Source organism: Oenanthe melanoleuca, chromosome 1, assembly GCF_029582105.1.
Source record: "Oenanthe melanoleuca isolate GR-GAL-2019-014 chromosome 1, OMel1.0, whole genome shotgun sequence".
NCBI classification, from domain to species: Eukaryota; Metazoa; Chordata; class Aves; order Passeriformes; family Muscicapidae; genus Oenanthe; species Oenanthe melanoleuca.
In genome coordinates this window covers 24,592,140-24,607,594 of record NC_079333.1, presented here as the reverse complement: position 1 = coordinate 24,607,594, position 15,455 = coordinate 24,592,140, and the positions used below count along the sequence as shown (strand labels likewise).

Here is a 15,455-nt window from a genome sequence, read left to right as displayed (position 1 = left end):
TGTTTTGGACCCTAAATGAAAAAAAAAACCAAACAAAAAAAAACCCCTGATACCTCTAATTCTCCTGGAACATTTTTTCGTCTTTCATCCGCTTTCTACAGTCCCTCCTAAAGTGACCTTTCTTCTTACAGTAGAAGCACTCCGGAGCCTCCCTCCGTCCAGCCACCTGTTTCGTCTGGGAGGGGCCTCGCTTCCCCTGGGTCTGCTGGCTCGGTGCCGGTCCTGAGTCTGCTCCTGCTTTTGTGCCTCCCTCACGGCAGCCACTAAAACCTTTGCCTGTGCCTTTTGTTGTTCCTCTCCCCTCCTCATATAAACCTGATGCGCCTTCTTCAATAATTTCTGCAGTCCTTTCTCTTGCCAATCGTCCATTTTTTTGAGCTTCCTCCGTATATTCTCCCACGATTTTGGAACAAATTGTGCTTTCAGGAGGACCACCCCTATAGGAGAGTCAGGATCTGTCCCTGAATACATTCGGATACTTTGTCTCAATCTCTCAAGCCACTTCACTGGCGTCTCATCCCTTCCCTGACATTGTGCTTGTGCCTTGCTCATGTTCTGCCCTTTGGGAATGGCCTCCCGTATACCCTGTATTACCATGCTTCTTAATTCTATCATTCTTAACCTGCCTTCTTCTGTCTGTGCGTCCCACGACGGTCTCATGCTCGGCCACCCCCGATCCCCCTGTCCTCCCCTGGGGCCTCCACGCTCCCAAACCCCGAATCGCAGCTTGCCTCATCATGTCCCGCTCCTCGGCACTGAACAATGACCTCAGTATGGCACCAACACCATCATATGTGCATACGCCAGTTCCCAAGAACTCGTCCAACCGGCCTGCGACGCCTATCGGGTCATTCACCAGATTGCCCATTTCTTTCTTAAATGCTCTTATGTCTGCGGTGTTAATTGGTATGTGTACAAATCCGATGACCCCTGGGGCAATGGGCACTTCCCTTAAAGGAAGGAGTTGATGTCCGTCCGTGTTATCCCCACTATCGTCATTATATACCCCTTTTGTTTTGTGTCAGGTCGTGCTTGCTGGCGCGGATCCATTTTTTCCAGCAGCAGGAATTGTTACTTTATGTCCTGGGAGGGGGGAGCAGGGGGTGGGTGAGGCGCCGCTGCAGCCGGTGCCTGGGGAATTGGGGCTGGGGAGGGGTGAGGCATAGGTTGGTATGAGGGGTTCGTAGGTGCGGGAAGCGGGGGTGGTACAGGAAGAGGTTGAGGAGTGGGATTTAGGTATGGGGGTGGGAGATTGTCCAGGGGTTCCCATGTTTCGCTTACAGATGTAATATCCTTACAGGTTCTAACCGGGTCCAGGTATGACCGTACTGAAGTTTAAACTTTATTTCAATGTTTCCAATCTACTCACCTCACACGGAGAACCGTTCCGTGGAGTTTTTCGAAAGGAGGCGAGCTCTCTTTTCCTTTTCCTGGGCTTGTCCTGCCCTAGGATCTGAGAGGTTTACCAATTCCCAATTCTGGGGAACGTACCTTCCCTCCCGATCCTCACTGTGACCGACCCCTAAAACTTCCCAAGTTTTAGGCTTGACATGAGAGAGAGAGAGTTAATACCACGTTACGTTCGCTTCCCCCGCAACCGACCACACCCCTCGCGGGATAATGGAACTGCGGTTTTGGGGTCCGCACTCGCTTCGTGATAAAATCACGTCTCAATCACGCACTCAGTCAAACCTCACTCAACCACGCAATACTTACGGCTCCTTTTCCTCCGTGGATTCTTCGTGCACGTCGAGTTTTATGAGTGAAAAACGTTGCCGTGGTTATCCGAGAGCTCGGGGCCCAACTTTCCCTTTCCGATTGTGGCTTTTCGGATTTTTAGTTCGGGATCCTGACCGGTTTCGGGGAACTCCCCAATTCCACCAGGCCGCTGAAATCAGCGAGGCGCCTCCTGGTCGGAAAGGGGGCCCACCCCCGAATCCAAAATCAGGATCACGTCGGGAGTCACCAAGATTGTTGTAGGTAATAAACGAATCAAACCGAATTAAAAGGTTAAATTAGCAAATTTTATTTTCGCGACCGAAAATACGGTCCTGGAAAGCCACAATCAAAAAGTACAATGCCAAGCCCGGGGTCGGCATCGGGTGAACACACAATGATTCGAACTCTATCGCTCCGAATCCCCAAGTGTTCATGTCGCCGTCTTGGTTGGCTTCTGTTTTTATACTGTTTTTCATAGCCTGGAGCGGGACAGTCCTTTGTTTCTTTCAAATTCAGCTCTGGTGTCCACACAAGACAAAGTCCTTCCTGCTCCTTGACGAGATTTTGTGTCCATTGTGTATTGCTTTTAGGTGGTTGATTTCATCTTTACGGGAACCAGAGTCGGGGAATGCAGTCCTGGTGATGGGGGAAATGCTGCTCTCCTGTGTGTTTCCAGGCTTCCCCAGCAGATAGGTGCTTATCGGTAGCAGTCCGGCCTGTAGATATGTTAATTTACCTAGTTCTGAGGCAATCACTGCCGTTACCTGTGGCTCATTTATTTTGCAGACTTATTTTATACAAAACACGAATTACAATATGATATATATATATCACACCCAGGTAACAAGCAAGAGGACAAGAGGAAATGGCCTCAAGTTGTACTGGGAAAGACCTACATTGGATATTAGGAAAAAAATTCTTCATGGAAGGGGTTGTCAAGTCCTGGAGCAGGCTGCCCAGGGAGGTGGTGGAGCCACCCACTATGCCTGGAGATATTTAAAAGATGTGGCACTTGGGGACATGGTTTAGCGGTGGACTGGCAGTGCTGGGTAATGGTTGGACTTGGTGACTTTAGAGGTCCTCTACAACCTAAACAATTCTGTGATTCTTTCCTGTGGCATAACAGCAGCCATGCCCTTCTCCTCCCTTCTGCAGCTCATGCTTGTAATCAAATCCTTTGCCAGGCCAGAGTGCTCAGGAGGAAGCAATGCTTACTGGAAAAGCCAGGTGGTTTGAGAGTGTTTTTACTCACGGAGATCATTGATGTTGTTTGGAATGCTGCCGTAAGTTAGCAGCCCTGGGAAAAGGAACTGCCCAGATGGGGACCCTTTGGACCATCTCAGTTATACCTCTTCTAAGATTTTTTTTTCACAGTACTAGGCCTAAGAAGAGGTTGGTCAATGGAAGCTGTTTCTGCTGGAGACAACAGATTTGGGGCCTGTGCAGCAATGAAAAAATGGTTTGCATTTGGCTGGAGACAGAAAAATTATGTTGGCAGGTGGAGAGAGGCTTCAATTCAACAGGTAAGGAACCAACAGTCTCACAAGAGGCTGTTACTGGCTCAGTTAGAAACAAAATGGAAATTCTTAGGATCAATCCTGCAGCGGCCCAGGGAGAGAACAGCAAATGCAGCTTTTAAGTCTCTACTGCCTTTATCTCACTGCAATCGGCACCACAGGGGCAGAGGATGCTCCCAGCTGCTCCCTAAAGACAAGGACCGACATTCCCCAGCACTGACTGAGAAGCTCCAGGATGGGCCAGGAGTACAGGCTGCCATGCAAGCTCCCCGCTGGGGAACTGGATGGGATAAATCTCATCTGGTTGGGCTCTGCTGTGGGCCTAAGCCACTGTAGAGCAGTGGGCAGCTGCAACAGTGAGTGTTGGCAGGAGCAGTCACAATTCTCAGGTCCATTGGGGATGGTGTGCTAAGCCAGGCAGTGCATGTGAATACAGGTAAGCAGCCCTGCAGGAATGAATGGGGAATAGGACATCCAAGTACTACTTGAAGGATTGGAATGTGGCACATGGGAGAAGGCCAAGAGAAGTAGCCTTGACTCCAGCCAGAAGTCGAGGAAGAGGTGTGTGGGGTTGATATAGTGTGTGGGAGAAAAGGAGGAATGAGAGGGAATGAATGATTTGATCAGAGCAGAGAGCCAGAGCTGCCCTGCTCCACAGGTCTCAGTGTACACCCCTCCACTTGGCCTGCTGGCATTTTCTGTCTCATGCAAACACTTTCTGTTGTGATGCTTTCCTTGCCAGTTCTGCTCCAGGCAGTGGCTGGAAGGAGAGGTGGGGACATTGATCCAGGGTGGTCTCGGGAAAGTTGAAATTACTAATCCAGGTGTACACATTCTGTCTCGAGGAGTTGGCAGTTTTGGCAGGTGTTCAAACCAATTCCTGCCTCTCTGGAGGGGTGGAAGACAGGCACAGTAAACAACAGCTCCCCATCCAAGCCCAGGCCCGATTCTGGAGGGCACTGTGGTGAGGAGGCTGGATGCCAGCACGATACTGATTCTCCAATCATAAAAACACAGGAAAAATTGCATGAACAGGACTTTGGTGAAAGCAGGGAATCAGGACTTGGAGGAGATAGTCAGCAATAGTGCAATTGGGCCTTGTTAAAAGCCTACCATACTTGTAGGATTAATCCCACTCTCCTAAAAAATTATGCGAGGACTGAATTGAGCCCAGTCAGGCAAATCCCGCACACTTGCAAGACCAGGAGCAGAGGGAACAGCTGTGCTCAGAAAGTGGCAGAACACTTTTAACAGCAGCACACTAAGGTCCATGGCAGCAGCTTTTGTGATGGTTACGTTGCTTTTAAGGGAGGCAGGAGAGATGGGAGAGTGCGAGTTTGGTGGTTTTTTTTGTTGACAGAAATGCAGACATTGTACATTTCTAGTAAAGAAGGACCCAAAGTCCTTTTTCCTGAACTGAGCTTGGTGCGGTAGGATTTTCTCTTCCCACACCACCAGAGCCATATCAGCAGGGAAGCCCTGGGACAATTTGCATTCATTCTTCCATTTACTGCAGAGACCAATTTTTCACCATTCTCAGGGTGCAGTGACCCCAGAGATCCATTTGGCTCAGCCTGTCTCCCCTACCTGCCAGGAGACAGGAGCCAGCAGAGTGGCACAGCCAGGCTCCCTCCCTGTGGACAGCTGATGAAAGAAAAGTGGGACAAGCTGAATTTTCCCTATGTTTTCACTGTATTGGTGCAACCCCAGAGGCATCTGCTGTGCTTGTTTCAGGTACGGGTTCCTCCCCAGGGTTCTTCTGTCTCCTGCCAGGAGAGTGAATGGTACATTCTGTTGATTTATGATCCCAATTCCCTCTCACTGTGCTCATTTTCTTTCTCAAAGTACATTCTGCAAAGCTTGAGGGAAAAACCCCACATGACAATTGAAAGCAGTTTCTACAGAAGTTTCCTGCAGGAATCCTGCCGTGGCCTTCAGTTTACATGCTAGGCAATGTCATGTGGAAAAGATGGCTTTATCCTGATGGTGTCCCTTAAATCGTAATAGAAGCTGAGACTTATATAGCTCAGCCTGTGCAGAGCAGTCCTCATCATGCAGAGCTGTATCCCTACAGAAGACCAAAGTGCTGTAACCTCTGTCCATTCCCACACCTGTTGGAATAATTATCTTTTTAAACCACATCAAGTTGAGTCACATGCAGAATATTAGATAGATGATAGACCATCTTCAGAAATACAGCAAATGCCTCAATGGATGAGTAGTCTTCCTATTCTGCTGCATCAAGTTTTCCATGTCTCTCCTATTACATTGGATCTTGTGATTCATGTTATCTCCCCTCCTTTTAACTAGGCTAAATTTGTCCAAGGTGGCCTGAGACTACAGAGCCAATTCCTGCACAGCTTCTCCTCCCACACTGTGCAGTGTGTTTCGTTACATATTTTTGTATTTGCAAACTCCCCTTTTACTGAGTAGCTATGAATACTGTGAGAATTGCCCTAAATCCCCAGTCCCTGATTGGATCATCCTCACAGTCTTAACCAATACTGGTCACCCCTCCGACTCCTGACAGAAGTTGCAGCATGTACAGAGGCTGCCTGACACCAGCAGTCCCCTGTTGCCTCTGGTTCAGCAACCTGGAGACCAGCAGTGCTTTAGTGCAGCTTTTTCCTCTATCCAGCTGCTATTTACTCCCCAGCAGAACACAGGGGTATCCAGATTCCTTTTTCCTCTCCCTCCTTTCCCTGTCCTCTCCCTGTAAATTCCTTTCCCTGTACCCTGCCCCAGCCTAACCCACTGTCCTGGTTTGAAGGACAGGTGTCTGCCAATAAAGGCAGAAGCTTCTCTTTGAATGGAGAATGTAAATCCTCTCCCTCCAAATTATTGTAATTTTGAAATTAATGGGCTCTCAGGCAAAGATATGGGAATTAGGAATAACAGTTCTTTACTAGGAAAATTAAAATAGAAATACAGTATTACAAAGAACAATTCCAAAACACTGACAGAGTCAGAATACAACCTGACACTCTGTCAGTCAGATTAAATGGTGGCTACAGTCCTCTTGCAGTGACAGATGTGGTGCAGTTGAAGCCATGGTCCTGTAGAAGAGTGCAGTTTTTCTCTGAAGGTCCAGTGATGATGTGGAAAAGTCCAGTTTTCCTCTGGAATGCAGTGGAAAGAAGGTATCATGTTGTCCCAAATCTTAGTTTCTTATTTAGGTAGGAAAGGCTTGGCTCCTCTCCCTGGCTGGAGCATCTCCCAATGGGATGATGTAATTTTATCAGTCATACAGTGGGACTTAATGGCTCAGCAGCAGATGATATCTTCCTGGAGGAAGGATGGGTTGTTGAAAAGATAAAGATGATTGCCCCACCTAGTCTTAAAGATGGCCCATTAGCAGCTAATACATGCCACAGAAATAAGGGTCACTACCCCACCCAGCTTCAAGAGATGGGTGACAGAATACACATTTCTGGTCACATCCTATATTGCAGCCCAAGACACCCACAACACAAAGACCCGATGCAGAATTTTTACAGGAATGCACTAATGAGCACCATTTTTTGACCAGCTGCTGGTGTGTGTTATGTAGGAGAGGCAGGATGGTTGGGATTAGCCAAACCATACCTGACCTTTACAGACCAAGCACAAGGAAAAGACGATGCACAGGGAGAAATGATGGCAGCAGGGAGAGATCAGCCCATTGCCACTGTAGCACTGATGGCCAGTACTGCTGCTGCCTGCATAAGCTGTAGCCATCAATGAATGAGCATTTTGGGTGTGGTGGTGAGGCTGTGCTTGTAGTGCTTGGTGTAAATGTCCCTTTATGTGCTAAGGCCACAGCCCTGGGAATTCTGACACGTGAGTGCTGGAGAGCTGAGAAAGTCTTGAGATCTGTGATAGATGTACTGCGCCTGTCTGAGCCTGAATAACCAGAGCTGGAGCACCCCTGTGCCTGCAAACATGGCAAAGCCAGCACACAGCAAAGCCAGCATCCTTTCTGTGTAGAACTGCTTTTTGCAATGATAAAAAGCAAGAAGCGGTCAGCTCGAAGAGTAACATTTCTGGAAAATGCATCAGTCCTGCCATGCCTATGCCATCCTGCTATCACCTAGGTTTGTGCCAAACACTGCTTGCTTATCAGAAACAATCCTGCTGAGGTCAGGGGCACCTTTTCTTTCTCCAAGGACTAATGATATGAAAAAATGATGCAAAATCTGACTGGTTTTGTTCAGCTGCAGTGCTTTATTAATAGTAGTGCTAATGCAGGAAGCCACTGGGCTTTACACTACTAAGGAAATCACAGGGACACGCTTGTCTGTTGATGGTCTCAACTCACAATTTCCCACTTTCACAGTATTTTTTCTTTTAATGTTACTGAAGCAAGGAAATACCACCAGAAGTCCAGGTTCAGATTTTTTATTGGTCTGTGCCAGGAAAACAAACAAGGAATACTAACACTGCTTTCTCACTCAAGCTTCTCTAAATAATCAGAAGAGAAAAATTAGCTAATGAAGTCCAATGCAAACTTGGGGAGTGGAAGAAGCTGCCACACCAAAATGTATATAGAATGGTTCAGGAAAACACTCCTGGCAGGTAGGAGGAGGGACAGCCCAAAGAAGAGAGAGGGTTTTCCATTCAGGGTGCCCTGAAAAAGTAAATATAATGTGCTTCCCTTTCCCTCGCCATGCTCTGAACTCAAATCACAGAGGGACAGGGAAACTCAACTCACTCATCTTCTGTCCTAGGAAGCTGTGGGATCCTTGTGGAAGCCTTGTCCAAGTTCATGTGCAACTGTGGCAGGCTTAGTGCTGTCAGCTGCACTTGATTCAGCAGCTGTCCCACTCAGAGCTGTGCTGGCTGTCCCACCAGGAGAATCCTCCTTTCTCTTGGTGGCAGATGCTTCCTGATGCGGTGCCAGATCAGCAAGAGCCCTCTCTGTGCCCCTGTGGATGATCTGATGAGCAGCGTAGATGTGTTTTCTTTGGGACTGCCTCACTGTGCAGAAAAAGAGGTAAGGCTTTTACTCAGTAATGCACAGCAAAGTTTTCTCTGCAGGGGAGAAGGGAGAATAGCATTCAGCAATTCTGCAGCTGTGGAAAAGTCTGTCTCAGGAGAAAAAATCATGCCCTTCTAACTTAAGCTGAAAGTGTTCTACTGCCACCTAATAGCAGCAAGCAACTTTGCATTTCAGTTTGAAGACTGGCTCCCACAGTGGGAAGCACAGACAAAGTGTTCTCCTTCCCAGCTTTGGGATCGACTGCCCAGAATATATTATCAGGCTTTAAAATAACTTCTCCTTCAGTGTCTGTTAATTGCAGCAAGTCTCTGGAAGAATCCAGCTGAAATCTGCCATCTCCTGTACCAAGATTTGACCTGCACTGAGTAACTTGGTGAGTTGAAAATAAGACTCGGAGCTACAACTGACACATGAAGTCACCTGACTACCTTATCACTTCCCCTCAGCTACTGCAGGATTGCCACCTTTTATCCAAAGTCATTTGTATTTGTATTTGTGTAATCACCCAAGCCTAAGTGTTCACCCTGCAGCTCTATTGCTCTTCACTATTTTTTGTTCTCCCTTACCCCCTTTATTTCAGTCATGGGAATTGAAGTACTGTGTGCCTTATGGGAGGTGTGAGGAATGATGCAGGAACAAGGGCTGGCTCTCATCCTGTCACTTCTCTATAGAAGTCCAAGACTTACTTTGGCCTGTTTCAAGGCTGAGCTGCACTTAAGACTGTGAATCTGAAGCACTGGTGTCCTGTATGCTGGCACAAAGCTCTGCTGTCCCTGTCTCAATCACTCAGCATTACCAACACACCCTGTTTATGTCTGTCTATCTCCCAGGTCCACTTTGTCAACAATGAATGCACCTGGATCTCACTTGCTTTTGAAAAGCTGACCTTGACCAGCTAGCCCTCATTCACAGGAGAGGTTTCTCTACCCAAGGCATTTTGGCTTCAATCATGTTTGCATCAACTGCATCAACTATACTGGGAATACTCCCCTGGAATTGCTGCAGTACCTTTCTCCATCCACAGTGAATTCCACCTAAAGCATGCTGAAATTGGTGAGTGACTGTCCTTTTCCAAGTAAAGTTTTTCATATCAGTACAGTGACTTCTACTTCCACTGAGGCAGGGTTCAGAATCGAGGTGCAGAGATTTTTCAACAGGATCCAGTATTGGGTAATCCCTGCTTTTATGCATCAAAAAATGGCAAAACAGAGGTATTTAAGGAGAAGCTAAAGTATAGGCAAAGACTGAACCTGCAGACCCTCAAATCTTTGTTCTACAAATGGATTTGCTCCTTTGACAGGGAAGATAACTGTGCTCTTAGATCACTTCCTGATAGTTTCAAGGAAGGTGAATGCTCAAGCATGGGGCCAGGTTGCTAAAACACAGTTTCATAATAAGTAATTTGGCTCACTATAGGGCAGGCTTTAAAAGTCACCACAGAAGTGCAAGACACTAATGTGTTTATGAGATCTAATGCCATTCTTTGATACTATTTCCTTTGGATTTCCATGGAAGAGTTAATGATTCTACTTCCCTGAAAGTATCACTGTGCAGGTTTGCAGCAGGGTGTGTACATCTGGTAGAATTCAACTGTCTTTAGTGAATGGAGCCTCCTCCACCCCATGCAGCAATAGCAGAAGAGAGTACGAGCCATGTCTTTTCTTGACATTTGTTTTCTTCCCTCACAAGAATATTATAACAAATTTCTCCTGTTCACATTTGAACGAGCTATCTTACTTAATTACCTACTGCTCTATTCCACCAGCATCCACTTTAAATTTTAATTTGGACTAGCTCTGCTTTCCAGGCAAACTCACTGTAGCTATCACATTCTGAAAATGTTTTTGTTCTGTTGTTTGGGATTGCTTCTGAGGTGCTTTGTTCATTAGCTGCTGTTCTATTTAAGCCCAGTACCTATTTTGAGCCTTGATGTATGTTCAGAATCCTAAGCCATTTCCACATCTTCTTTCTGCTCTCCTTTCTGAGACAGGCTAACCTGTGTGTTAGTGTCTGAGCTGCAGGCTCCATTGACTACAATTACATCACCTGCTCTGGAAGGCTGGCAGAAGCAGTGCTGGAGTGAAGGGAGCTGATTTAAGCTTAAGCAGAACTGCCATGTGAAGAACAGGTCCCGTTGCTGTGGCAAGACACAAGCCAGGAAGAAGAAAGTCTGCATAATTCAGAGACTACAAAATGCATAGGGTTTGTGTTTTCATACACAAAGCAATAAAAGAGGCAATGAACTAAGTGCCTTTGCTCTCAAGGCAGCAAAGTGCACTGCAGCAAGGACCCGTTCAAGCCCTATTGTGATGTGATTGTTTTGCTTAGGTCACATTCACTTTCTGTGGGTAACTGGTTTAGTCGCAGTCTTCCACCTATGCTGGTCAGTGAAAACATCCCACTTAAGAACAGCTACTTATTTATGACATTACTCAATGTAATACAGAGGTTTCCAGTGTATTCTCCTCTGTATTTTGACAGATGCCATTCAATTTCTGTTAAACATCTTTTACAACTGTGAGGTTATCTCCTTACAATGTGATGCCACTACAGCCAACCTTAAAACTTTACCTCTTGCTCTCAGCCAGCTGGGGAGGAGAGGGAAACATAGGAAATTGTTTAACCTTCCTTCCATATGTCACATGTATTTAAGTAATCTGCTTGTTAAAGTCTTTTGCAGTTTTAGAAATTGCATATAATAACACAATTCACAGTTATGCTACTTAAAGATTTTTACCAGTTTGTCTCTGAATGAACAACAGGCTGCTGCTTTTCATACAGTTTTATTGCTGCAGATACACCACATTTATCCTAGCAAACCAGGTTGGAAAGTACCTCAAGGATTATTTGTTCCAATGTTTCTTGGCAAAAGCACAAGCCAAATCTTACAGTAGGTCTGAATTTCAGTCACCATTTAAAAAGACTAAAGCTCATGAGAAACTGGTGAAAAAAGGATGTAAGAGCTTAACTTTGTACCTGCAGAGTGCCAAAAAGGAATCTCAGGGAACTGAGACAACTCTGGGCTGGATCATTCCTTTCAGGGAGCTAGAATAAGGAGAGTGAACCAGTTTCCAAGAAAATTAAGTTACTGGACTCCTTACCTCTTTCTCTCATAAAGCTTTTCTCAGCTTCTGGGATCAGGAAATTATAAACCAGCTCTGCTACAATCTCTTCTGACTGTAGGCGAGTTCGACTACAAGACAGATGCACAATGGTATTAGTATTTTAATCTCTCCAGACCACCTCTGCAAAAACAGGTCTCCCTTGTAAATATCCTCACTCTTTCCAAGAGAGTGCATTGTCATGGCAGCAGTTGTCAGCTGGGTCTCTTTCTATCCTACAAATACCTAACAGTGTGACTATTCCCCTTTGTACTGCCAATGTGTTCAAGAATGTATTGGAAAGCAGGATCACCTTACATTCCTTATCCTCAAAGGTACTGAGAAGCTCAATTCCCTCTGATGACAAACTGAGTTAGACACACAGACATTGCTGAGGATTTGTGCCTTTGCCAATTTAGTCTTTGGTCCATTGCTGAGTTTGCTAAATTCTTCCATTTTGTGACTCTGCACTTGGCTGGCCCCCATGCTCTTTTCCATGCCAGTGTTTGGTGGGTTCCCAGTTGACCCAGGGGCTGCATGCATTATCTATGCTTCATTCCCCCAAGGATTCCAACATTCTGCTTGTATTCATCTAGATACAAAATACACAGCTCTTGTACCATAGGAGAGACACTGTGTCACTGGGATTTTTATGACTCAATTCCAAAAAGAGAGCACAGAAACTGAACCAGGAGTTTGGCAGGTCCTAAAAAGTATTCACTGCCGATGCCCCAGCCAAATACAGACTGTGGTATTCTCAACAACTTACTTTACTCAAAGTGCCTTGTCAGGCAGCCATCAATATGAGTGACCTCCATGGAAATTGGCAGTTCCTTAAAGAACAGCCACCCCAGAATGAAAGGCTGTGTATAGCTGTATCTTTTAGGATCTCTTTCAAATGGATTTTCTGTAGTAGTGTAAATAAATGAAAAGATCAGTATGAATGGGTATTGCTTTAGGCAGTTCCCAGATTCACCTAAAGCTCAATCACAGCCTCACACTGGTGTGGAGAAATCTAAAAAGGTTTAGATCACAGATCACACATAATCTGCAAAGGGAACCTGCACAAGCTGTATGGAAATAAGACTCTGATGGATTCATACATATGTAGCAGGCAGGAACAGCATGGTTCCCATACAGCAGCACACTAACAAAGAGACACAGCATTGCTCTGCTCTTCCCATGGCTTGTATGATGCACACAGCCACAGATGCACATGGTCAGGCATGACTGCTGTGAACAGCCCCTCACATGCTGTTCAATAACCTACCGACTTTCCATTTCATAAGCAATGTCATTGATCTCTACAGCCCTTTGCTGAACTTCTTCCCTGGTTTGCTCTTCAGCTGTCCTCTCCATGCTACTCAGGATAATGTCTTCCAAGTAGGTGTCAATGGTTCTGTCCTGAATATTCACCACCTAGAATAAAACACCAATATTGTTCCTGTGCCAGGAGCATAGAGGAAGATTTCCGAAAAGCATGAACAACAGATTTTCACAAGTCTCTTTGTTTCAGGCAGGCCAACCTGAGATTTGTTTTCAGAGATGCTTTCTGTAAAAACTTATTTTCTAGTAATTCTTTCTGAGAACTGATTGAACAAGCGCAGGTGAAAGAAAATCAGTTCAGAGATCCAATTCTGGTGCAGCAGGTTAGTCCTGTGAATGCAATGGCAGTTGCTCCCTCAGTTCTCAAGGTCCCCTGAGCAACAACTGACAAGTAATAATCATGGGTATTGACTTCAGTAAATAAATCAGCTTTCATCCAAGCAAACCCTTGAAGGATAAAGTTCCATCAAGCCAGTCAAAAACCAAAATAAAATTACTGGTTTCCTTATAATGGTTGTAGAGATTCTAGAAATGGATGTTTTCCTTCTGCTAATCTAAGCTTATGGCACATTGGGTCTACCTGCTTACCACTCAGAAATACAGAAAAGCTGAGAAGCTAAAATTAAAAAAAAAATAAACATGATACCAGATCCTTTCAGTATTAACCACCTCCTACAAAGTTTGAAAATTATTGGTTTAGTCAATTAGACTCCCACTCACGTCTTTCAATTGGGAGAAATATGCTTCATGCAGTCAAGAGCTAGGAAATAGGAACAGGACTATAGAATAGATATGGAATATGGTAATTCAGTATTTTTTTTCTTGATTTCAATGTTATTTTATCTATTATTGTTACTTCAAAATAAATGTTGTACCTCTTGTTATTTGCAGTCCACTTGGGCCCAAGGGGGGCAAAATCTTTTGAAACCCTTGCTTAAAGGCATCCTTCCTGGAAAAGCACCTAATAGTTCTGCTGCGCAGAATAAGCGCTGACAAAACATTATTCCTAGAGATGCTCTAAGTACATCTGTTCTCCATAGGTGTTTACTGGAGAAATTTAGAAACCTATACCCACTCATGACAGGCCTCAGGACAGGACTGTCTGTAGGGATATTCAGATCATCCTTAGTTTAATAAATGTGATTCTCTCAGGATTCGCTCTTCCTCTTTTTCAGAAGCCTTCCCCCTCAATTTTAAAACTAGCCATCACCAAAGACAGTACTGAAGCAGCTCCCATCTATTTCGACCTTCCCACAAGGAGGTAGCTCCTACAGACTGCCTACAATCCCACCAGTCTCCCTCTCCTGCCTGTCTGAAAAGCTCATCTTCCTCCTGCCGCCGGCTCTCTTCCAGCTGCCGCCGTCCACTCTCCTCTGCTTCCCGCATCCGCCTCTGCCTCTCAGCCAGCATGATCAAAGCATGGATCTTCTGTTCTTCTTGCAGCCTCAACAGCTCTTTGGACAGAAAATCAAGCATGTTCGCCAGTATACTTCCTTCTACCGCAGCCAAGTCTCTTTCCAGTGTGGACAGCTTTCAAAAGAAAAATGCAAAGAATTGTGTAATGAACCCCAGGAACGTTGTACGAAGTCCCAAGGACTACCACAGGCATGTGAGACAGATCTGCAGCACCCACTCAGACCAGCAATGGGACAGTCCCAGGAGTTTGGCACTTCTCATGTGTTACATGCCATGACTGGTTTCTGCACAGTGCATCAATGAGTACCTGCACTTCATGCACTGAAGCTAAAATTGTACAAGTTACTAGCTGCTGACAAGTTCAAATTGACAATAATTATATTAAGTTTTCAAAAGCGCAAATGAGACCTCAAAATTCCGGGTAATGGAAAATCAAAGTCTGTGACAGAGTTGAGACAAGATTCCAGGTGTTCAGCAATGCTGTGCTATTCACTCCTTGCTCTAAGCACATCCTGTTTTATGGGCTGGGTATGTGTGACTGCACTACAGAAAGAGACAAGATCTATGGGGAGTTCATTATCTCCAGAATGAACTCTGAAGCCACAGGCCTTGGCAGGAGGGAATGTCTGGAACTGGCTGGGATGTTGTGTGCTGTTGAAATAAGCAGGCAATAACAGAATAGACCTAAACATAAAAGTTGAAGTGGAGCTGAAATACCCCAGACAAGTAATAATAAATCAGCTTTCTTATACAGCTGTGACACTTGCCCAGGTGGTGTTTCAAAGGAAGCGGGATTGTCAATGTTGCACACATTTAGAAGTGACAGCACTTAGCCCACAGGTGTTTCAGATGGAAGATGGTGATGCAGTAACCTCATCATCAATGGGGAGGAATAATATGGGACTAAAGTGCTCCCTGCTCTTCATTGCTCCAGGTAGTGTATATAAAACTGGTGTGAAACGGAGGGAAAACAACTGTGGAACACTTTTGTGTTAGATTTTTGTTATATATGAGTCAAAAATTTTCAACTCCTCATCTTTGACTGTTTTATGTGGAGTTCCCATCCTCTTTCGGCAGGCAGCATTTCTTTTATGCTGAAATGGTCAAAAACCTGAAAAAAAACTGTGACCACCAAACCCTATAGAACTGAGAGTCATCAGTGACTTCCTGAAATAGCCACACACATAGAAAACTCCTGAAACATGCATTCCAGAGTTTTGAAGTTCAAAATGTTTGAAACCTGAACCTTGGATTGTGAACCGTCAGAGACAGTTTAAAAAAAAATTTTATAAAAGTGAGAGTAGAGGAGGCCAGTAGACCAGCAGAGGGGTATAGCGGCTCCACAAAGGAAATTCTGAGATCAGGTCAGTATCTTTACCATTTATTCAGAGGTTAGTA

The 15,455-nt window shown here is 45.2% G+C and overlaps 1 protein-coding gene across 7 annotated transcripts in view; it reads right to left on the bottom strand.

Moving 5' to 3' along the window:
* Positions 1 to 6,121: 6,121 nt before the first annotated feature.
* CFAP91 (cilia and flagella associated protein 91) overlaps positions 6,122 to 15,455 on the bottom strand; it is a 31,181-nt gene continuing 21,847 nt past the window's right edge. For 5 of the 7 annotated variants that reach the window (XM_056494353.1, XM_056494390.1, XM_056494399.1 and 2 more), the window contains 4 exons: positions 13,950 to 14,171; positions 12,586 to 12,734; positions 11,316 to 11,407; positions 6,122 to 8,192 (listed from right to left, as the gene is read on the bottom strand). In XM_056494353.1, coding sequence (XP_056350328.1) covers positions 7,939 to 8,192; positions 11,316 to 11,407; positions 12,586 to 12,734; positions 13,950 to 14,171 — 717 coding nt within the window. In that variant the 3' untranslated portion in view covers positions 6,122 to 7,938. Of the gene's footprint in view, positions 8,193 to 10,260; positions 10,352 to 11,315; positions 11,408 to 12,585; positions 12,735 to 13,949; positions 14,172 to 15,455 lie in introns of all 7 variants that reach the window. The other 2 variants (XM_056494370.1, XM_056494380.1) reach the window with 1 other exon arrangement.